At 37.5% G+C, this 25,496-nt stretch overlaps 1 protein-coding gene across 4 annotated transcripts in view; it reads right to left on the bottom strand.

Moving 5' to 3' along the window:
- MATR3 (matrin 3) overlaps positions 1-25,496 on the bottom strand; it is a 50,010-nt gene that overhangs the window by 12,006 nt on the left and 12,508 nt on the right. For 2 of the 4 annotated variants that reach the window (XM_061189652.1, XM_061189654.1), the window contains exons 5-8: positions 6,640-7,727; positions 1,592-1,653; positions 458-499; positions 9-121 (exon numbers count right to left, since the gene is read on the bottom strand). In XM_061189652.1, the coding sequence (XP_061045635.1) occupies positions 9-121; positions 458-499; positions 1,592-1,653; positions 6,640-7,551 (1,129 nt within the window). In that variant the 5' untranslated portion in view covers positions 7,552-7,727. Of the gene's footprint in view, positions 1-8; positions 122-457; positions 500-1,591; positions 1,654-6,639; positions 7,728-18,939; positions 19,076-19,170; positions 19,276-25,496 lie in introns of those variants that run through there. The other 2 variants (XM_061189653.1, XM_061189655.1) reach the window with 2 other exon arrangements.

The following is a 25,496-nucleotide window of genomic DNA, read 5'->3' as shown; positions in this document are numbered from 1 at the left end:
ATAATCACCCAGATTTCCTCTTGGTCCAACTGCTGGTCCCCCAAGATGAAATGAGGGAGGCGGAGGTCCCAGAATTCCTGGTGCTGGGTTTGTAGATTGCTGCAACATGAATGGATCACCCCTAGTATAATGTGAAAACATAAAATACAAAGCATGATAAAGTCCATCAGAAATAACTAAAATTTACTGCTAAAACATTTGTATGACTATGATTCCAATCTTTGGGGGCACTTATGTATGAAGTAACTAGGGAAAAATCTATAACAATAAAATAAAAATTACTATATAAGAGATAGCTTCTAGAAATTCTTTCACCCACAGTGACTTTTACTTTTACCAAACTCTCATATTCAATAAAGAAATTAAGAAAATATTGTTTATGAAACGTTGAAAAATTTAACCTGAATTCCTTACATTGATCTCCTTTACAAACAATAGCTTAAAAAATTTAACTTACATTGTATGTCCTGTATCATTGTCAGGATTCCATTCTGGGTAGCTTTAAAAAGACCAGAAAATTAACTTTAAAATAAAACTGTCCTATTCACAAAGTAGCCTCGCTTGGCCTTTAAAATAGAGATTATTCATTAGTAAAGTTATACAGAGTCTAAGTGTTAGAAATATTACAGTTTAAAAACATGACATGTTGATATTCCCAAAGGAAAATTTCAAAATTTCAAATTAATCCAAATGAAGGAGAATATACTTGTTCTGTATTGCCTGAAAATGTAGGCAATGTATGTTGCAATTAAAATACTCCTATATTTGGTTTTTTTTGGCCATGCCACACGGCTTGTATCCCCAATCAGGGACTAAACCCGGGCCCTTGACAGTGAAAGTGTGTGTAGTCCTAACCACTGGGCCGCTAGAGAATGCCCTATATTTGTTAATTCACAAAGAAGAAAAGTGCTCCATGAGGGACTGGAAATGTGGGTTATATAGGGAAACAAAGACCGACCACAGATTTTCTTTCTCCAATATTAAATACCAAGAGCAGAGCTGAGTTGTGGCACTAGACAGAAAGGACAGCCCCAACAGAGCATAGCATACGTGAAAATGGCCACTCCAGTGAACAATGGGTATCATGTGCTATTTAGGCAGGGAGATTCTTTAGGAATTCAAATTCATTCTAGCAGCTTAAACTCAGAATCAAAAGTATCTCAAAAGCAAGAAATACATCCTGAAGGGTTTTGCTTGAAAACTAACTTTTAACTTCTAGTAATTTCCCCCTTTTCCACGTCTTCTGTATTCTTAGAGCACGTATTACTGTTACTGCAAATGCTCTCATGAACCTGTTCTATGTATCAAAGGCTATCTTTAAGTCTATTAATTCTTTCAATTTGTATAAAAAGAACCAACGTTTATTAACTCTAGAAATATTAAATAACAAAGTACCACTACCACTGCATCTAACATCCCATATACAATTCCAGATCTAAACATTTTGTTTGTAACTGGCATTGCCTGGACAGTATCAACTATGCAGTAAAAACAATGTGGATATTACAAGTAAACGGTGAACTCCCCAAAGCAATCAATGGGTGTTTCTGATTCACGATAAGGATGCTTTAAAGGTATTTCAAACTCCTACATTTCAAGAAGAAGCTGGCATCGACGACTGTGACTTGCTCCATTGATATGTTGACTCCACTCCTGTAGCAAAGTAAATTAGTAGAATTAACAAAAATAAAACTAAGGTATTTTCATTTGAACCATTCAAACTCTAGAATGTTAATCTATACGTAGTATCATAAGCAGAACAAACACCTGCCCATTCACTAATCACACTGAATTAATTTAAAACCATTTCTCTGAATCCTTGTAGCTTGATCCTGCCCTCAAATACGCCATGCACATTCTTGGAAAAACTGGATAACTTGGTTAATATACTAACAGACCTGACAGGGAAAAGATATAGAGTTAATAAAGATCAAGAGTAGTAACTGACCTTGAGATCAGTAGGCATATTAATTTCTGTGGACGAAACTGAATTTTTATTTACGTATCATTAGAATTGCTTTTATAGAACTCTAAATATGATAAAATATCCATGCTTATATCACTTTAGAAAATATATACTATAAATGTGAATAATTAGTTAAAAATAGTATCTTTAATTTCATCCAGCCTTTGAGGTATATTGCAAGTGTACTAAAGCCATAAAAAGCTAAGTTGATTCAACAGGAGTGACTTTTCTAGAAAATGCTCCCATTTATCAAAAAACTAAGCTCCCATTATGTTTCCCAAAAACAGAGAAGCAAATTTTAGGAGTGTCCATTTCTAAATTTTAGGGAGGAAAACATTTTATTTCTTCAGTATTTGCTCCTGTGTGATTATTTTAAATTTGAAGGAATTATTTTTTTTCCTATTTTATGCAAATAAACTTTCCTTTCTTTAGTTAAAAATCCACATGTAAATGATTAACATTTTAGGCAATATAAGAAAGTTAGGAAAAGTAGGCTTTGCAGCCAGACTGCCTACATTCAATTCCCAAGGTGCCACTTACTAGATGTGAATCCTTCGTATAAGTTATTTAAATTCACTGTGATTCAATATTCTCCTAGAATTTTGTGAAAAGTAATGAATTAATAAAGGTAACCTGTTTATCGGAACATTGCCAGGCACATAGGAAGTGCTAATAATAAAAAAATTTTTCATTAAAAAGAAAAAAAAGCAACTATTATTACATTGCTTATAAAGAAAGCTATCTTGTTTTACACTTCCCGCTTTACAAGTATTATTGTTTCACAAATCCCCACAAAATAAGGCAACTTTTCCAACACCCACACTACCTAATACATTATATTTGGAATATAAAACATGGTCAGGCAATGTTTTAAAAAGGGAGTCTCACTTAGAGCTGAACTAAAATAAGGAACCAAATTACAAGAGACACCATTCTGAAACTTTAGAAAAAGTTATTTTATAAATGGGATCTAATTTTTAAAAACTAACTTACATTTTGAGAGTTTACACACATTTCTATGCCCTATTAAAAATTAACTAAAACTGTGAAAGAGGTAAAATGGAACACATTCAAACAGAATGGTACTTCTAAGAACTTGGGGAACTATCTCTCAAAGCTGGACTGTCTTTTTAAAATAATGGCTAATAAGTAAGGAACTGGAAGAGATCTCTCCAGCTGGCTCTACAACCAGATATTTGGGATATAAAACATTTCTACTTGCAAAGCAACAGACCACTGACTTGTTGGAGGCCACTTTAAAAATGGCTGTAACTAAGAGGCGCCATAGGTAAAGTTCACAAAATTCAGAAGCGGGATTAAACAAATACATTAACTTAGAATTTTCTTAACGAAAAATATTCAGATTTAAAATACCCTTGAGAAGTAGTGTGTTGGGAGAGGAGCAAAAGTTACCCTATTAGGCATGCTTCTAATTAATAGGAGATGGAAAGGATATCTAGTTGACCAGAAGTTATTTATATCCAATCCCCCATGATCTTTAAAGGTTCAAACTTGTGAAAGTATGGCTGGTCTTACAAAGTACTAGAAAGAAAGCCAAGATCAAAGAATCAGTTATATACCTCCCAAACCCACCCATTACTAATCTGCACTACCATACCTGATCTTTTACTGTTTGGTCTAAGGTGAGGATTAAAAGCCAAAAAGGTTTTTAAAAAAACCTATATCCTTGGATTCTACATGGAGGTAACTCTCACATCAGATTAATAAAGAAAAAGGATTCACTTTTTGAATTCAGAAGTTCTGCAGGAAAAACTACATTCACCTTGATGTCACTGAGATACCTAAATTATATAAAGAAAAGATAATTTGGAGAAGCACATGTGGAATGGCAGAATAAAGAATAACTTAAGGGCTTCCAGAATACTGAAAGGAAAATATGAACTCAAGTGACAAGACAGTGAAAGGGCTGTAGTGGCCAGTTTTCTTTAAATGAAAGGAATTTTGAGGCAAGTTTGAGGCTGTGTAGAAGAGCAACTTGATGTTCTACAATGACCTAGAAAGAAATAAAAGCAACACCATCACTGAAAGTTACTTAAAATATCAAAAATAATGATGACAAATTAGATGTTTTTCACCTAAAAGTTTCTTATTTCATAGTAAGAAGAAGTTTTGATCATGTAGGCTATTTAACGTTACCACTAAGTGAAAAGAACAGATTTTCCAAGTTATGCAGCAATACCAGAGAGCAGGATTAAATGTTAAAAAAATTTTCATTATCTACTTTCTCTAAACTCATTGATTCTACATCAGCTATAAATTAAAAAGATCCCTACTAAAAGTGAGTATTTATTTTTTCCATAATGAAGATATCCAGAAAACATTAGCCATGTTAAGGAAACTAATAAAATACATTAAGAGAATCCAGGTGCTAAAACTTCTTAAAATTGGTGCAATTTACAAATACCATAAGTTTTGTAAATCAAAGGGCCTCTAAAGTAATACTTAACTGTTTCTAAATTTGTGATAAAATACCCAAACTAGCTAGGGTACATGCATTTTTACAGGTTAAAAGTACCTCTTGCACTAGGTAAGGTGTCTTCTTACTCTTGAATTCAAAGTTCCAAATATTCAAAAATATTCTTTTGTCAATTTAGGTCCATTACTATCATTATTTAGTAATATAACCGTTAAGGAACTAGAAGATAGCAACATTTGGAGAGAAAAGTATAATCATATGTAAAAATAGAAACTTTTTTCTGATTAAAGTCCTTCTTGGTTTTCTTTTGTGTTCCTTTACTGAATTGTTTTCCCATGTGTAAGCAGCAAGGTTAAATTACCGCTCAAAGTCAGGAAAAGGAGACTTCCAACAACAGCTTTTGATTTATGATGACTCCAGTAGCAAAGATTTTAAGTCCCTTACAATCACTTTCATTTGAGACACTGTAACTAGCTATCTTCCTTGGAGTTTAGAGAACCTATCTGAGAATATTTCTCATATTGCCATTTCTGCGAACAGGCAAGAAGTAACAGAAAATATTTTGAGTCACCAAAGTTTAATGGACCTTTTCTTTGAATCAATTCATACCAGACCTAAAACTTGAAGTTTGGTACTGAACAAAAACTAAATTCCATGATATACTTAGTGTATCCAACAAATTTGAAAAAGGAAAACACCTACTAAATATAATTCCTTAACTTCTATGAGTCTGTGGTTCTGTCTTAAATGAAAATTAATCTATGAACGTTAAATTTAGCATTTGAATTTATTTTGACATGGATTAAAGATTAAACTATTCCTTGTATACTTAAATTATTGATGCATGAATTCAAAAGATTTTTGTATTATAGGAATACATACATATATTTAGCTAGGAATTATTCTTAAAGATATTTTTCAAAATACTCTGTAAATTCAAATAATGTAAGAAGTCTCTTCTCTTAGTTATCTGAGACAAAAATATTGAGATCCAAACACAGAAAAGGGATTGATTGGTAATACTTTTAAAAGGATTAAAAACAAAATCTGTAATGACCTATATGATATAGTTTGCTCAAAAATCAACACTCAATTAAAAATGCATTTAAAAGGGATAGATATGAAAAGAAAATGACCCTTCCAAATGTTACTGTGAAGAAAAAACCCTGTGACAGTAACCATCAAATCAGTTTCATGGCAGCAACATGTTCCAGTTAAGTACAGCACATCAGGAAAAATGGATGGTCAGATAACAGATCAAGCTAGTGGAGTGCTATAATGTTGACTTTAAGTCAACTGCACTGTATTTTGGGGCGGGGAAAAAAACAGTGCGAATGATTAGCATTGAAAACATTGAAAGAGAAAGGACAATATGTTTAAAAGGACATTTTGAAAAAGTTCCCATTTTGCCAGATGTGATAATTAAAGCAAAGGAGAATTAGATTTTTTTTTTCCTCAAATGACTATACCAGAAGTCTAAGCCTAAGTCAGAAAAAGAACATGCTTATGAGGAACACAGAGCAGGATACTGCAGTAGTTGATCTTCCCAAGTCTCTAAAGGGATAGATGCAATATGGGATAATAAAAAGTGAGTTTTGAAGTATGTTTAAGAAAGTTGTGGAAAAGGAGAAAAAAAATGATGAAAAAATTTCAGTTATAGCATGAGAGTTTGTGTTAAAGGAAAATTAAAAAAGGAAGAATGAACTAATCTAAAATATGAAATATACTGAAACAAACACCAGGGCTCTACATTAACTCTTTCCCTGTAGCCACAGATAAGGAAAAAAAGAGAATTGTTCAAGAATACATCTTTACTACATACGAATCAGTAATTAAGACAGATGGAGAGCTGATTATCTAGCATCCTGAATGGCAGAGCACATTGACTGCTAAAAAAAAAAAAAAATACTTAAAACAATTCAACAAAGCAGACAAAAAACCTGCTTAAATATACGATTAAGAAGAACATATTGATGCCAAAAACCAACAAGATAATCCCAGTGGATGACAGCTTTGTGGCCAGAAGTAATCTAGGCAGATTGTATTAATGTAAAGCCCTGGTTTAAAATGCTCAAAAACAATTACCTTCGAAATAAAGTAAGTGTTCTCAAAAGTATAAAAATTCTTGATCAACTCAATGTCACCAGACTACAGAATTAGAGTAAAAGATATAGGTAAATACAGAATAGGCACTACAACGTAAAAGAAATTAGAAGTATCTGTTGCATTAACTCACCTTATTAGAATGAACTGGCAAATCACATATAGAGCACAGATGGGGATAACCCTTCGGTAAGAGTCCATGGAAGTCTTCAATATTGCTACTTGGAGGAGCGCCCCTCTTTTTCTCAAAGAGAGATCTCTCTTGTAAGGGACCAGGACCACGTCCCATTCTCTCATACTCACTGTCAAATTTATGATAGTTATGCGAGGTCTCACCAAAAAAAGAATCATCCCTACACCTTTCTCCATCTCTTAATCTGTCATCTTCATAATCCATTCTGTCATAATAACCAGATTCTTGAGAACGACTTCCATGGTCATAATCAAGCACTGGGTTGAGACTAGGACCACGATCATCAAAACTATCTCTTCTAAAGTGCCTTTTTTCTTCCCAATCGTCCCTAGGTACTCTGTATGGTGGCTCCCGTGTAGCAGATCTGCCATCTCTACCATAACTCAATGTAGGGCCTTCTTCAGTTCTCCTTCTTTTAAGCTGTAGAAGGATTTGGGGCAAGTTCTCAGGAGTAATCTTGTCCTCTGGATAACGACTCAGTTCATCTAAGTCTCTAGCAGACAGACCAAAGCTGGCCAAAATGTTACTGGCCTGGTCTGCATCTCCACGGTGTTGAGAAGACAAAGGGAGCGGACCTCTACTTCCAATGTTAAATATAGACTGCAAATTATGGGAAGAAGTACTAGCAGAAGACAGTGCACTATGAGCTCCTTGTTGATTCAATGAAGAACTCATTCCAAGATTCATTAAACTAGCAAGGCGTGCAGTACCCTGGTTCATCCTTCCAAGAGATGCTGGCATACTTAAAGACTGGGTAGCAGCAGCAAGAAGGCCTATTCCTGCTGCAGACAGGTCACGCCCATGACCCTGCGAGTCCCTACCGAGAGATGACTGCTGGAATGACTTGGACATTGTAGAACTATCTCTTGTCTAGTTTATAGATTAAAAAAAAATTTTTTAGAAGATGGCCAAAAAGAAAGCTCAAACTAGAAAACTAGGTTAACTTTGCTTCAAAAAATGGTAACGCCAAGAAAAAGGATCAATAAGGACTGTAGAATCTTCTTCAAGCTGAGAACCAGCAGACAACTCTGTAGAAAAATAAGCAATTTTAGTCATAAATCCCTTTAAGTAGATGCCGTTTTTTTAGAAAAAAAACTTATGCATCATGTTGATTAAAAAAAAAACATTTAAGATCTCAAACTTACAAAGAATTACATAACTTTAACAGATTTCAGATGTATGCAGAGCCTGCATATAGATATTTAAAAAGTAGTCTTTCATGATAAAGTTTAACTATTAAAGGGAATTTCATACTGAATTTAAAAACATTTCAATTGAAGGGTTAGATGTCTGGATACATCAAAATTTCAATAAAAATATAGATGGGTCTCTTCTTTTAGAAGAATAAAAATACACCCTATAGTATGATGCTTAAGTTCCAGAAGACTAAAAACAAAAAATCAAGGTCAGCAAGTCAAAGATGAGTCAGTTGTATTCTGTTTTAGAAAATGAGACCTATTAACACTATCAGAAAGAACCAAGTAAAACCACAAGTAAACGAAGCTTAGGTGTCAAGTACCTAGTATAAGATCTAAGATCAAACACAATAGTTGAGACCTTTATGCAGCAAAATCAAATTGAGGTAAAGACAGATGTGAAGAAAAATAAGTGACTTCCTACAGTTTAAGGATTTCTGCACAAATTTAAGCCAAATAATTAACTGCCTTCTTACTGTCCATCCTATATCAGGCAGTTGCTTATTTCATCTCTAATCTTAAAAGGTAAGGAGAACTAAATATGCTCAGTACAGAAATAGGAGACCTCCCAAGAAAAAACCCAGGTACAGGAAGTATAGGTGATTTAAAGAAGTGAAACTCCCCAAGGTAGCAGCCATCGACATTCACTTAATGCTCAGGGCTACAGCACCCCTAGAGCTCAAAACAGGTGAAAATGAAAATGAGATCTTGCTTACACAGATTTCTATAAACACAGATTCTTTCACAAGAATAGCCCAATCACCTGGAAAATTTAAATTCTGAATGCGATCCTCCAAGATGTGTTTCCTCCAAGACGTGAAAATAATGAAATTATTTTCATTTTCTTTCTTAAATTGTTATTTTACCTCAGAAATTGTTACATAAGAGTTTGGAAAGCATTTGTGTGAGCTCATAAAGTATCAGTTAAATGATATACACAATAAATGTCCTTGATGAAACAATTTTATAATCACAATTACATACAGAAGTTGATAAGTCTTAAATTGCTTGCTACATAATTCTACTAGAAGGCATTGCTCAGTTAACTTTAATACATTTCATCACCCATACCCTGAAGTACTGTTAGTTTAAAGTATTAAACTTTATTAATGCAAAAACCAGGCAATATTCAATAGTTACAAGTCTATTATGGGACCAATTCCACCAATGACAGATTAAAGTAAGGAAACACTGGATGAAAACAGTGGTAGAAGAAATATAAAAAAAAGTTGCAGGCAAGACTTAAGTTAGATTTTACAAAAAGATGTAACAAAGTTAAAAAGACATAGAAATGCTATCAGAGGTGACTGGAAGTACAGAAGATGTTTTTGCACACCAAGAAAGACGAATTTGAGAAAAGACACTAAAGAAACTAGTTCTAGATGAGATCTAGTACGTAAACTACTTAGGCCTTAAGATTAATAAAGACAAGAGTTAAGTGTACATCATTGGATGAAGGTTTCTTTGATATGACTTTTAAATGCCATACAGAATGCCGGTTGAAATATTGTGTAAACATTGGTAGGACCCTCTAAGTTTTCATGTATACTTTGTTAAAAAAAAGAAAAAAATCAATACCATTAAGAGGGTTTTTCGAAATCAAAATTTTAAAGTATCGAGGTTACTATAAATTGCAGCTTTGCCCTTCATTTGAGAGCCAAAGCTTTGTACTTTGAAAAGCCAGTCTTTTGAAAGAACTATTCTTTCCCTTAGGGAAATTATACTGCGGCATTATGATCGTATGTAATTTTTTAAAATTGATGATATTTTAAGGGAAATAAATGATCGTTGCATTACAGAATTATTTTTCTTTGTAGCGTATATGAAAATGGTGGATCTGCAAAAAGGAAAGGTTAAGAGAAGTAAAGGTAAAAGGTGATAACCTTAAGACAAACAGAAAATGGATGTCAGAAAAACTAAGAAAAAGGGCAAGACAAACCATGTAAATCCCATGACAACTTGTAATTCTTAAGAATAACAATATTTTTGTGACTCAGAGTTTCAACTTAAAATGCAATCCCACACCATGAGAGTAGCATTACTGAAAAAGAACTTAAGTCAGGCTTCTGATTGAAACAAAGTTTTTAAAAATCTTTTTATTAGAACAAAGAAATTAAGAGAAATCAGACAAGACGGCACTGGTGCAAGAACATTTATAAAAAGTTCATTTAGATCTTTGGTCAATGGTGAACGTAAGACGAACAAGTCACTTTAAAAGGCTCCTTTAAGCAAGACCTACTGCCTATGAAAGTTAGCACAATACTGAGAGGTTTACTAAGTTACCAAGATGTTTTAAAAAGATTAGCTTCTTTTACTGTATTTTTTTCCCCATCATTATATAAAGTTGCCTTTTCACAGAGATTAATAAAGCTTGAAAATAATTCCTTTGAGATAACTAACCTAGAACGTAATATCAAAATCCAATTTACCCACTTAAATTCTTTATACAATAAATTCTAAATGCCCATTAATGCAGAATCTTTCACTTCCAAAAGAGAAAGTACCTCCACCCCACCCCCAATCAGAAAACATCAGAAAAAGAACGACTAATTAGGCTTGCTTTACAAATGCCATTTAACTACAGTCTGATATTCTAATTCTCAATGAACAGATTTAAAGCTCATTTTAATACACAATTCTAAATTATTAACCTGGAACTTAAACCTAGTTCATGATATAAGTGCTACTAAAGATGTTAGCTTCACCTTCCACAGCTGAACAAGTATCTGTATGTATGGTTAAGAAATAAGCTTCAGTTAATCATATTCAACCTCCACATTTCATGAATACTATCTGATACTCTTTATTGGATTTATTTTCTTCAACAATTAAAAGAAATGGAAAACTAAAATACTTCAGAAAACAAATGAAAGCTTAACACATCCAGAAAGTTCAAGGAGAAAACAAATAGTTGTTCCATATTTCAATTTCCTATGTAAAATAAAGATTACCTATTAGTCCTATTACATATTCATTCTTTCAGAGGGTTATTTAGCAGGAAGTGAAATGACCATAAGCAGACTTTAGTTCTTTAAAAGACATTATAGAAAAAAATCTTCAGTTTCTAAATTTAAAAATGCTATGTTTTAAAGATATCTAATACCATCATATGGATCTTTGACTATGTTTACAATTGTGTGAAATAATCACTTCTTAAAAACAACTAGTTTTAAGATGGTATAATCATAAAGGCTTGTAGAGATGCTCAGGAAAGAAATAACCACTTATAATAACCCTTTAATCTCACATAAAAATTCATAATAACCCTTTAATCTCACATAAAAATTTAACAAACAGCTAAAAAACAATAGTTTCTTACAGTATTTTCCCCACCTGAATTAAAAACGCAAAAGGCTGTAAGAAATTTTCAGATTTTCCACGTTCTATCAAGGTCAAACACCCTTGTGATTTAACTTATTCATGCGAAAATATGCCAAATACACGTAGCAACCAACAATACCAATACAGTAAGAATGTCCTAACCATTTCACCAACAGATGGCAGGGATAGTTCACTATTAGTAATTTAAAGCATTGACTACTCTGCTCAGAACTTTTAAAGCAAGCAACTGACTCATTTCCAATTAAAATACAGGGTTAGGTTAATTATTCCTTAAAGTTTCTCATTTATTAAATTTATAATGGCTTTATAAATAACTTATCAACATAGTTTCCATTTTAGAGTGTTAAGTAAATTTTCATTTTCACATTAGCTTATGTCACTATATGTTTTCCCAATATATGTTTACAACTTGTATTTCATTTAAGGGTTTGATTTTTTTAAAAAGATTGTTACCTGAGGAACTATTCAATTTTATTGAGCTTGAGCCACTTTAAAAACTTACATTTTAGTCTGTGTTCTTCAGTGCCATAATCTCATTTCAGTATGGCATGCCTTTAAGTGACTTACAAGGTTTTTAAAAAAAAACTACTAATTAATTTAAATAGTAAACCCCCTAGGAAATACTGTCCCAGATTCTTTTTTTAATTGAAGTATAGTTGATTTACAATACTATATTAGTTTCAGGTGTACAGCATAGTGATTCAGTATTTTTGCATATTATACTCCACTGTAAGTTATTACAAGATAACAGCTATTATTCCTTGTGCTATACCGTATATCCTTGTTGCTTATCCAGCTCTATTAATTTCAGTTTTGTATGAAGCAATATGTGCCTCAGCACATAATACAGATAAAACCATATAAAGTGTCATGCCCAGGAAGGCTGAAAAACAAGTATTATTTTTAAATGCTTTAAGACTGTTGGTGTTAATCCAATCACAGACCTGGATTCAACTTCTAGCCCACTTCTTGATCCTTAGGCTAACACAGTACCTTCATCTGCTAAAATAGAAATCTTCACGGTAATCCACAGAAAGGATTCCTATTATTCAGACTTGGAACGTTTTTCTTCTTCCTAGGTTTAAATTTTTTTCCTAGTGACTTTATCAACTAGACATTAAATATTTTCAGATTAAGCAATAGAGAAAACTAATGAAGTAAATTCATACTACAGCAAAGAAGGTTATTCCATTTAACAGGCAATTTTGACTCTTGATTTGACCTAAGACACTAACTTGGCTAACTCTCCTCTCTACTTAAAAGCAAAATTTGTGGTTTTTCTCAAGGCACCATTCTGCACTCTTAAGATTTTCCCCCTCCACTCACAACTTTATGATCTACTGCTCTTGGTTTCCACAAACATTTGTACAACTCTCTGATTTGATATAAACTGAGATTTTTAGAGCCCAAATGCCTGGATTTGAATCCCAGTTCTACTACAAAATAGCTGTGTGACCTTGGGCAAATTACTTAACATCTCTGTGTTTGTTCCCTGGTATGTAAAATGGGAATAAAAATAACACCCATTTCATAAGACTTGGTACATGGTAAGCACCATAGTGATCATCTACTTTATGCAATCTGATCCTCACAACCAATGAGAAACTAGAAGTAAAAGGACTGGCCCAGAGACATAAACACTTTCACTTTCACTGCACTATTTCATATATCAACTATACTATCATGTCTCATCCCTTTCTATTTGAAGTCAGATTTAAAATCTGAACTTTGTTCCTGAACCAGAAGTCTGCTTTAAAAGACCAGATTTAAAGACTGGCAGTAACCTAGACAAGTAAGACTGAAGAAGAGAAGTGGATTCTAGTGAAAGTAAACAAATTAAACCTCTTCCTTCTTCATTCCATTTCCAATCTACCTTTAAATTATCTTCTCATCCTTCAGAAATGCAGTCCATAACTCTCTATCTCCTCTGCCATAACCTTACTGGAGATACTCTGTCCTCTTGCCTTCCAGATGGCATCCGTGTATTGGATCCAGGTTCACAGGTTTCAATATAAGCCTCCTAAAATATCACTCATTATTTTACTCTCTTCAAAAATATACTACTCCCGCCGCGGAGCAACTAAGCCCGCAGGCGACAACTACTGAGCCTGCGCGCCTAGAGCCCGTGCTCCTCAACAAGAGAAGCCATGGCGAGAGAAGCCCAGGCACTGCAACAAAGAGTAGCCCCCGAAAGCCCACGCACAGCAACGAAGACCCAACGCAGCCAAAAAATAAATAATAAACACACACACACAATTCTCTACTACTTATCACATGAAGTCCACACTCAAATACAATTATTAGCTGGAATGTGTCTCTCCGTTCTCCATTTAATACTAGTAATTCTCTAAAGGCCCAGCACCACCCCCTTTATATCACACATTATACAAACCAGTGTATATAAACACCAAAGTTTAGAAATGTTAACAAAACCTTAGATACCTTCTACCTACCAATTTCCAGTGATTCCTCCTCCCCTTCTGCAGTCTCTTGTTTTTAAGTCTTACCACTTAATAGACATATATCTTTTTAAAAAGTGTTAACTTTGCATTTCTGAATTTTATACAAATTGGCTTAAAATGTATGTATTGCTTACTTTTTAAAACTGATTTACACATGAATTACATCTACATTTTCACTGCAATATAGATACCATTATGGCACACACACTTATCTGTTTTGCAGATGATGAACATTTAGACTGTTTCCAATTTCCTGTCATTACCAAGAACGCTGTTATGAATATTTCTCGGTCTCCTGATGCTTAAGTGTAAAGTTCCCTCATCCATTCTGCTTTCCCAGAATACCACAGCCCACACAAGGAAACATAACTAAGCATTAAAATTGTTGGGGCTTCCCTGGTGGCAAAGTGGTTGGGAATCCGCCTGCCAATGCAGGGGACACGGGTTCGAGCCCTGGTCCGGGAATATCCCACATGCCGCGGAGCAACTAAGCCCGTGCGCCACAACTACTGAGCCTGCACTCTAGAGCCCACGAGCCACAACTACTGAGCCCGCGCGCCTAGACCCGGTGCTCTGCAACAAGAGAAGCCACCACGATGAGAAGCCTGCGCACCACGACGAAGAGTAGCCCCCGCTCGCCACAACTAGAGAAAGCCCACGCACAGCAACGAGGACCCAACGCAGCCAAAAATAAAATAAATAAATAAATAAATAAATTTAAAATTGTTGTTGTTCCACATCTTTTCACAGCTAGAAAAGATTTTTTTACTTTTTGATGTGAACCATTTTTAAAGTCTTTATTGAATTTGTTACAATATTGCTTCTGTTTTATGTTTTGGTTTTTTGGCCCCTGGGGGGGGGGGCACGTGGGATCTTAGCTCCCCCACCAGGGATTGAAGCCGCACCCCCTGCATTGGAAGGCGAAGTCTTAACCACTGGACTGCCAGGGAAGTCCCAAGAATATTTTAAGTACAAAGGTTTGTATTTCTTTGCTATTACTGTTCCTTTCCCACCTACTGTGTGATTCAGGTGTTCAAACACTTGACTTTAAACTTTCACATATGGTATAAGCTCTTCTATCAGTGACTATACCAAAGGGAAATGTTTAATATCCTAGAAATTCCCACAGAGAAAAAAAAAAACACCACCATACACATCACCTTTAAAGACCAGAAGGTTGTCTATTTCATTAACAATCTATGATACTACAAATCAAAGATCCTACTGAGACTCTAGTATCAACAGATTACTTTCCATATTTGCATTTACTGCTAACTATGACATCAACTACAGGCATTTCCCCCCTCTTAGCTCTTCTTATCCAGCAGCATATCCAACAGCAAGAGCTGGGAAGACCTATCATCCCACCCCCCCACCACGGGAACCCTCTTTGTTTTCCTACTAACCTGTTCTGACAGGTACCAACAACCATAGGCTATTGGTATTCTACAAAAGGAAGGCAGAGATTTGCTATTTAAAACAGTTTCCAGAAAAAAACCAAGTATTTTATATCAATTAGCCTTAATCTTTGGAATAGTTTTAAAATCTTTAATAATTAAAAATTTTAAGTTAAAAGATTTTAAGTTAAAAAAATTTTAATTAAAAAGAATTGTACGTAAGCTTTCATTGCTACTTCATGTAAATTTTAATTTCAGCAACTCCTGAGCCTTTTTTATACAGACATTAAGGCTTGACCTACAACTGGAAAATCACACGAAGGCTGCAACACATCAAAGGTACTGCATCTATTCAGACCTGCCACAGTAATAAATTATATTCAGGTGAGGAAAGATAACACAGCATTTATCATATAACCTCTACTGTATTACAGTTTATATTTAAGCTTACAGTCAATATCATCTGCGGTAAGTCAAAAGCTAAAGTACTTTAAAGGCTACATATCCAAAGTCCTCTCAATCCACTGGCTTCTCTCTACTCTGCCTTTATCCACTAAACAGCTTTTCTACCTATAAACCTTTTAACAAGCATGTCACAACCCTTGAGCCTAATGGTCCAATGAGAAGACCCACTACATACCTAGGAATTTTAAATTAGGGCTTCCCTGGTGGCGCAGTGGTTGAGAATCTGCCTGCCAATGCAGGGGACACGGGTTCGAGCCCTGGTCTGGGAGGATCCCACATGCCGCGGAGCAGCTGGGCCCGTGAGCCACCACTACTAAGCCTGCGCTCCGCAACAAGAGAGGCCGCGATGGTGAGAGGCCCGCGCACCGCGATGAAGAGTGGCCCCCGCTTGCCACAACTAGAGAAAGCCCTCGCACAGAAACGAAGACCCAACACAGCCATAAATAAATAAATAAACCAAAAAAAAAGGAATTTTAAATTAAAGCAATTTCCTGGACAGTGTTAACCATGGAATAACCACATATATAAAAAATTGCAAAACTACACTGTCTACAACCCTTCCACCTCACCCACAATGAATTTAGTATAGTCCATCCCAAACCTTAAGTCAGTCAAGTATACTTAGAACCTGTTGCCACAGTGTGGTACAATTTTAATGCGATTCTAACTAAGAGAGGTATATAAAAACAAAGCACAGACTTTTAATTAGAAGATCTGCTAAGAACACCACCTAACAGACCATTACCCAATTCTCTAGTTTTGATCATTTAAAAACAGCTAATGGCTGCAGTTCATATCATAATCTAATTATTAGTCCTAATAGTAATTTTACATAAGAATGTCTTCAGATTTCTCTGTTTGTACACACATAACAAGAGTATCTTACACAAGCACTTCTTTCTGTCACTTTTGAACACTCTGCACTTGATTTCAAGAAGCTGGCTCATTTCTATCTCAATTCCCCTCAAAAATACATGAGAGCCTAAAAAAACAAAACATGAGATAGTCTTTTCAGCAGTTCTAACATTTACAAAAAACGTTTCATTTTTCCTCATTACAAAAGTAAGTATAACGTCTTCTGGATATTTCAGAAAAAAAAAAAAGAAGGAAATACAAATGACCCACAATGCCAACATCCAGAGCCAAAATTTTGGGTATATCTCTATTTTTATGCTTATTTATATGTTCCTTGAAACAACAACAAAAAAATCATCAAATTCGGTATTAGTGGAGTTTTATTACACTTTCTTCCCAATGAGTACTATATTCCACTATAATTTTCCCATCACTACTCTCCTCTTAAAACACTTCTAAATAGCTGTATAGATTACCACTTGATGGCCACACTACAATTAGTAGATCTCCAAATGTTTTATCTTCTGGATTTTTAATATGCTTAATAACCAACATTAACATTTATGTACACCAATCTTTGACACATTATTCCCTTATTTACAGGATAACTTCCTGTAAGTATAGTTCTTCCATTTTTAAGCCTATTTATTATAACATGCAGAGCCTGAATCAAGTATCCAATCAAAATGCAAGCGTTCTAGAACACATTGGCATCACTGCCATTGGTTAACTACATAACAACGACTTCCTTGGGGTTTAATTCTCTCTTCTATAAAATTAGGAATTTGAACTACCTGTTATTTCTTAAATTATGTAAGACATTTTCTTTGCATTCTTCAGTTGTTAAAATTTGTTTAAATATCATTGACTTGTAATAATACTTGGCGTTTACACTTCCCTAAAAGCATTAGTAGAATTAGTATGTTTGAAGACTCCTTTAACATACACAATGTTTTAAGGTCAAGGGTGGTTAAATCCTTCGGAATTAATTAGCTCAAAATGCTACGTAAAAGCAACTCCACTCACACAAAGCTGAGAAGGGAGATGTGTAAAGATGATAATGTGAAAACTTCCTCTCTGGGTAAAGTATACGCTAACGTTATCAACATATAACGTAAAAGGAAGAAATGCCAATTTAAGGCACTTTCAACACAAACGCTTCTGGCTAACAATCTCTTTTCCAAGTCTTATTTACATAACCAACCAGAAGAACCTTCGTGTAGTACTTCAATCGTGTTTAATTTTAAGTTTAGTTAAGTATAAAAGTCACACACCGTTTTTTGCAACAAAAATCTGTCCTCCCCGCCTTCTTGATTTCCACAATACTAACGTGAAACAATTATGTCGAGAGACTCCGTAGGTGACTGAACCATTTAGTTTTTTAAAAGAAAATTTTATTTTGAACATGTATGAAAATAGCCTAAAATATAATTTTTGCCCGCAGAGTACAGCTGTTTAAATTTACCTGGGAGAAAACTGTTTTGTCGACTATCTAAAAATATTAAACCAAACTCTGTTCAACACGCAGAACGCAGCATCAATGCAAAACCTCGTGACTACGACCTGGGAAATCGACTCGCACACTATTCCAGCGCGCCTGAAAGACTAGAATTTCGGAATCGCCATAACTGTTCTAGAAATATCTGGCTGGAAAACTGTAACTGATCCAATAAGCCTATGCCACAGAATGGGGCCACAGAGCAGGATAAACACCTGGAGATATTGCTCCGCCGTAAATGGGAAAAGTCCCTGTAGAACACAGAACATGGCACAGCGCCGGCAACGAAAAGAACAACGATGCCGCGACTACACCAGGGTACTCTAAACCCTTTGTCTGGAAACCGGAAGGTCCCCACACCACGCCATCCTCTCTAGAGAACCCTAGACTGATAGTATTTTAATAAAGAGAAAAAGGAATGTGAGGTGACTCTCTAAACAACAAATCTCCTGCCTCGCAGCGCACTGAAGAAGGCTTTATCCACGACGCAATACGAGAAACAAGCGTTAACGTTTCATTTTTCGGCCATTTTTACCCGATGGCGGGTGGGGGGGAATTGTTTCTGAGGTCCGGCTAAAATCGCGCGCGCCTGTGTGTGGGCAGGGGACAAGGGAGTCTTAGGGGGCGCTATGAAACGATGGGCGAAAGGAGCCAAGGCCGCGATACCAGAAAAAAAACGCCGCTCAAACGGCTAGGCTTTTCAGAGTCTACGAAATCCTCCATTTTGGGTCACATTTTCAGGCGCAAAAGGGAAAAAAAAGCGAATATATCTGGGGCTGGCCCTATCTTAACTATCCTCCCCAAACGGCAGGCCCCCTATGATAAGCCGGTCCCTCAGGCCTCGAGCGCTCCTCCCTTCCCCTCAGCGCTGCAGTCCGCGTGTAACGGGCTCGTCGTCCCGCCCCCGCCCACAGCAAGCCCAGGACGCAGGAAGCTCGGCCGATCGCCTGCCCTCTGCGCCCCCGACTCTCCCGCCGCACCCTGGGCCCTTGCCTGGCCGCGTGTCTCCCTCCGGGGCCGCTCACCTCCGCCGCACGAGAAGGCTGGTTGCGCCGCCACTGCGCTCCTAACATGGCGGCCGCCGATCAGGCGGCTCACATACGCAGCGCGGAGGGAGGCAGAGCGGGCGAGCGGGAGCGAGCAAGAAAGGCGCGCCGCCGGCTCCCCGCGGCCCCTGTCGCCGTCGCTGCCTCCTCCCGGCGGACGCAGAGAGCCCCCGGCCACCCCACCCCGATTCTTACCCGCTTCTCGCCTACCTTAAGGAGAGGGAGAGGGAAGAGGAGAGGTACCTCTCTCCAAGCGAGCGGAACGCTGAGGCTCCCACAATCCCCCGCAGCAACGGCGCTGTAAGAGGTGGCAGCAGCGGCTGCAGCCCAAGAACAAACCCACTCTCGCGAGAGCTCACCCCCACCCACCTCGGTCCCTTTCTGCCCCTCCCCCTACTCAGCGCGCGCACGTCGCTCGCGCCCTCAGCGGCGGTCGTTGTTCTCTAATCCTGTAGCCCGTTTATGGCGGGAAATGGAGAGCCGAAGCTTACGCGTTCGAGTCCCATTCCCCACAAAGGATTTTTCTCGACTCCCCCCATATTGCTTGGTGCAAAACTTAAAAAGAGTATGCGTTAGAAGCGAGTCGCAGGAATCCCTGGCCTAGACCCAATTTCTGTCCTCTCTGGTATTCTCTGATAATTTGCTGAGGGGTCGTAGTTAGGTCCAGGAAGTGGGGACAGATACCATTTTAAGTGGTTTTTGATTTCAGTTATTTCATGCAGAGGGTCATTGAGGAGGAAGACAGCTATTGAAAAGACCGCCGCAGCCATTTGGTGAATTTGAACGTAGAACACTCTTCAAGTACCCCATGAGCAAAGGAGTATATAGCACATATGGAAATCCTAAGAAATTGTATAGGTAAGGACGGAGGAAAGGGCCATTTCCCTGGGGTTTCAAGTTTAAATGAAGAGGTACAGGCAGTCAACTGACACCTGAGGTAAATTAGTGAATACAAGTCAGATTAATAGCCCTGAAAATTTTAAAATCTTGAGTATGCTAACTCAGATTCATGTCTTTGAAAAATCATTCTGGGTCCACTGTGAAGATAGTGGAGGGGGCAAAGATGGAGAAGAGCAGAGACCTGTAGAATGTTGAAGAGATCGTTTGGGACAAAAAGCAATCAGGTAGAGCTGAATGGCAAACGAGACCAAGTGAGTAGAGGTAGGGGAAAAAAGCGAAGAGGGGGGAGGCAGAGAAATTGTACTGCCTTGACAGCCCAGCCAAAGTACTTAAAGGCCAAAATGATCAACAGGGTCAAATGCTACCAAGAGGTCAAGACTAGGACTAAAAACCTACAAAAGATTTAGCAATGTGGACTTCCAGTAAAGTGGGAGAGGAAGTCAGTCGGGAGCTGCTGAGTGTATGGAAAGCTGTAAGAGGGAAACTACCAAATGCAGAAAAAGTGGCTATGAAGAGAGGAGAAAGCAGGGTTGGGGAAGATTTTTGTTTTACTATGGGAGAATTTTGGGAACAATTAAAATGTTTGCAGAAGAGTTATCTTAGGAAAGGATTGGTTGAAAAAAAAAAACAGGATGAGAAGGGATAATTCATATTGGACACTACTCAAAGGATGGGATCTGAAGAAAGGAGACATGTCTTTACTGTAACAGGCGGTATGGAGAGGATGGTGCCGAGTTTTCATTAGGAATTATAATCAGGTGACTTCAATTTTCTGTGACTAAGCCATCTGTGGAAAGGGCTAGAGTTGCATGAAGGAAAATTTTTAAATAGCCGTTGTGAAGAGTGCAACTGTAATCCCACATCTCCATTATGTTGCATGATTTTCTACAGGCTTTGAGAGGGCATTTGGTAGAATACATCAAGAACTGGGGTTCCCCTGAATAAGTAAGGCTTAAGCCCACTAAATAGTTAACTTTGGAATGAAATTTGGGAGTATCCTAAATGTTCAGTGAATCTTGGGTCCTCCTTCACTTGAAACCAGATCTGCTTTCTACTCTGTGAGTCTTTGATTCCAACTGATTTTGGATAAGACTTCACTTTATGTTGTCCCCAGATCTTAGATGAAAAAAAGAGGCTCTGCTTCTCTGGAGACAGAAACATGAATGCATGCTTAGTTCAGATATGCACTTACCATGCTTTTGTACAGGCTGTTAATGCAATCTGGTGGTCGTACAAAGAAGGAAAGGCAGACTTTTTCAATTGAGTAATTATTTATTGAGGATCTGCTTAGTGGGTCAACAGCAAAAAGACACATTGGAAACCAAATTGATACAAGATTTCAGTCATCAAATGCCAATTTCATGAAAGACAGTGTACAAGGGTGGGTATATAATGATGGATAAGACAAATTACCAGCTCTTGAGGATCCCAGTCTGATGAGGATTGGACAAGGAGTCTGGCCTCAAGGTGGGCCTGGCTATGAGAAAAGATGGATCAAGAGCTCTATTCACATTTGGGTTTCTTGGCAGTGGGTGTGGTACACCAGGGATGATAAAGAGGCTACGAAGCAAGTATTTCTGCCGAGACTTTGAAATGTCTAAGTGACAAGTTTGGAATAAGGCTTTAAACACCAGGATACAGTCTACATTTGAGCTAATAATGAATATCTTTAAAAGTTTTGAGCAGAAGAGTCATATTGATTGAGGACATATATTTTGACACCATTAAGTAGCTGATAATGCATTATAATTCCGAGAGTAAAGTACCATTACTCTTGTTTTACGTAAGAGATTAAGAAAGCCTGCCTAAGGTCATATAGCTAAAGAGTGACAAAGCCAGGATTTGAACTCCAGTTCTAAATAAATCCAAACCCAGAGCTTTAAAGCATTATACTGGATTGCCTTCAGCAAAGCTGTGGTCTCAGAATCTCCTGGCAATCCACCATCTACTTTTTAAATAGATTTAATGCCCTGGAACCAGGCCATTTCAATACTTTAGGCTATTTAAAAACAGAAAACTGTTAACCAGTGGTTCTTTTTCAGCAGTGGCAAGGAAGGGGAAGTGGGCTTAAAAAAGGGTTTTGAGGGAATTCCCTGGTGGTCCAGTGGTTAGGACTCCACACTTCCACTGCAGGGGTCCTGGGTTCGATCCCTGGTCAGGGAGATCCCACAAGCCATGTAGCAGCAAGGGCAAAAATAAATGAATAAATTAAAAAAAAAAGTTTTGGAATAAGGAATACATATAATAAAATTCAAAGCACACAACAAAGAGTTTTCCCCAACCACTACTCCCTTACATAAAGGCAACCACTATCAACCATTTGTATATTTTAAGGATTTCCTATAAACATAAACATTTATATATATACACACACACACACACACATATGCTTGTGGTGAATTAAAGATTGCCACAAATAATCCTTTTCCGCACTTATGAAACAGTAGTATCAATTTCCCCCTTACCTGCCCTCTGTAAGGGCCCTGTAATTGGCTTTTTTTAAAAAAATGTATTTATTTATTATTTTTAGCTGTGTTGGGTCTTTGTTGCTGTGTGCGGGCTTTCTCTAGTTGCAGCGAGCAGGGGCTTCTCATTGCGGTGGCTTCTCTTGTTGCGGAGCACAGGCTCTAGGCGCGGGACTTCAGTAGTTGCAGCACGTGGGCTCAGTAGTTGTAGCTTGCAGGCTCTAGAGCGCAGGCTCAGTAGTTGTAGCACACGGGCCCAGTTGCTCCGCGGCATGTGGGATCCTCCTGGACCAGGGATCGAACCCGTGTCCCCTGCATTGGCAGGCGAACTCCCAACCACTGCACCACCAGGAAGTCCCTGTAATTGGCTTTTAACAATAGAACACAGAAGTGATTTTAAGATCTACTTTCATCCACTTGGAAGTCAAGTGCCATGCTGTGAGACCACATCAAAAGAATCAAGGTGCTTCAGTCAACAGCCCCAGCTGAGCTCCCAGGTGACAGCCAGTGGCATCTGCCCGCCAAAGTGAAGCCTCCAGATGGCAAGTAGCCCCAGCCAAATTCATGTGGAACAACACAACCACCCAGCAGAGCCCAATTAACCCACAGAATTTTAATACTTGTTTGAACTACTAAGGGTTTTTTTTAGTATTTTTTTTTTTTTTTAATTTTTGGCTGCGTTGGGTCTTCGCTACTGCGGGCAGGCTTTCCCTAGTTGCGGTGTGATCTATCTTCCCGGACCAGGGATCGAACCTGTGTCCCCTGCATAGGCAGGTGGATTCTTAACCACCGCACCACCGGGGAAGCCCCTGAACTACTAAGTTTTAAGGTGGTTTATAATGTGGTGACACACCAAAGTCTTATTTTCACTGTTCTTATTTTCCTATTTTCTGCTATTCAAAGCATTAATATTAAAAAAGTTTAGGTACAGGAACTCCCTGGTGGCCCAGTGGTTAGGACGCGGCACCTCCACTGCAGTGAGCATGGGTTCGATCCCTGGTGGGGGAACTAAGATCCTGCACACCCCATGGTGTGGCCAAAGATCAAAAGTTTATGTACATATTACCCTATACATGTCAACGTCTATGTGCAGTTTAAAATAAACCCCTCATTTTTCTAAACCTACGCTGTCGCTGTACAACAGCCATAATCTACACTCACTTTCTCAATCTTACTATCTATAGTTAACTAGTGGACAGCTTGGAGAAAATTTCTGTCATTGCAGAACTTTTAATTATACAGTGCTGTTCTAGAGCAGTGGTCAGGCAAAATTTCTGTAGTGTCAAATGGCATTTTAGGCTTCAAGGCCCATAGTCTGTCAGAAATACTCTGCACTTGTGCAAAAGCAGACATGATTGGTCAATAAACGAGCATAACTATGTTCTAATAAACATAAATATTGGAATTTTAATTGGAACTAATTATTCCTTTGATAACTTACCAAATTCTATTTGTAAATCTGATTGCTGGAAAATGGAATTTAAGCTATGGATTTTACTTGCATTAACTAGGGTTAAGCATCACTTAACTGTTTATATCTTTTGCCATTATCTATCGGGTTGTTGAGCTTTTACCTCTTAATTTACAGGGACTGTATTAAAGAAAAATTAACTCTTGGCAAACATTTTATTGGTTGTTTTTCCATACAAAATTTTTAAAAATCTAGACATCTTCCAGTCTTTCTAAGTATTCATTTTGTTTTTTTCACTTAGAAGGCAAAGCTACTACACAATTATACCTTGTTTTCTTCTTGCACTTTTTAATTTGTTTCAGGATCTATTTTTTTTATAAGCAGATATTCACTTTTAATTATTATTAATTTATTTATTTTTGGCTGTGTTGGGTCTTCGTTTCTATGCGAGGGCTTTCTCCAGTTGCGGCAAGCGGGGGCCGCTCTTCATCGCGGTGCGTGGGCCTCTCACTATTGTGGCCTCTCTTGTTGTGGAGCACAGGCTCCAGACGCGCAGGCTCAGTAGTTGTGGCTCATGGGCCTAGGTGCTCCACTGCATGTGGGATCTTCCCAGACCAGGGCTCGAACCCGTGTCCCCTGCATCCGCAGGCAGATTCTCAACCACTGCGCCACCAGGGAAGCCCAGGATCTTTTTTTTTTTTTTAATTTTATTTATTTATTTTTTATGGCTGTGTTGGGTCTTCGTTTCTGTGTGAGGGCTTTCTCTCGTTGTGGCAAGCAGGGGCCACTCTTCATCGCGGTGCACGGGCTTCTCACTATCGTGGCCTCTCTTGTTGCGGAGCACAGGCTCCAGACGCGCAGGCTCAGTAATTGTGGCTCACGGGCCCAGCTGCTCCACGGCATATGGGACCCTCCCAGACCAGGGCTTGAACCCGTGTCCCCTGCATTGACAGGCAGATTCTCAACCACTGCGCCACCAGGGAAGCCCAGGATCTATTTTTGTATTCCCTTAATTGTTCCATTCATAGAGTAGTCCACTCAGGTGCCAGTACCACCCTTTTTTATTTGGCTGCACCATGCAGCATGCAGGATCTTAGTTCCCCGACCAGGGATCAAACCCTTGGACCGCCAAGGAAGTCCCCACCCTGTCTTATTATTTTAACATCTGGTAGAGCTAGTTTTCCTTTATGACTCTAGTTCTAATATTATATTATTCATAATAATTCTTAATATTATGGTTTTCCCATATGAATGTTAGAATCAACTTGTCTACTTCCAAAAATTATCCTGTTATTTTTAATGAGATTTTAATAAACTTATACTTTTCTTTAGAGTTATTATGTTGAGATTTATTGGACATGGTATGACTTCCATTTAAGGTCTCATTTTTGTCATTTTAATATTTTCTTCATATATAACTTACACGTCTTCTTAATGATTCCTAGCTTTGTCTTCCTTCCAGTTTATCTTCAAACTGATTACTTGCTACTTCAATGGACTATTTTCAGTTGACACTCACAGCATTTAAGAAAACTTATTATCTACAACTGATTTTTACCTTTTTCCCCATTTATACATTTTCTTCTCATACCTAATTGCCTTTGATAGTACCCTTGAACAAAGCTTTGTTTTAATCGGAACAGTTCTAGGGTTCCCCTATTAAGCATCACACAGGCTTTCAGAATAAGATACATTTTACCAGGCTTGTAATCCTGACTCTCAGCAATTTTAGTAAATGCCATTTTAGCATGTTGGGATAA

This window comes from Eubalaena glacialis, chromosome 4 (assembly GCF_028564815.1).
Source record: "Eubalaena glacialis isolate mEubGla1 chromosome 4, mEubGla1.1.hap2.+ XY, whole genome shotgun sequence".
Taxonomy (NCBI): Eukaryota; Metazoa; Chordata; class Mammalia; order Artiodactyla; family Balaenidae; genus Eubalaena; species Eubalaena glacialis.
The sequence above is the reverse complement of the archived record's forward strand: the minus strand, read 5'-3'. Positions and strand labels throughout refer to the sequence as shown.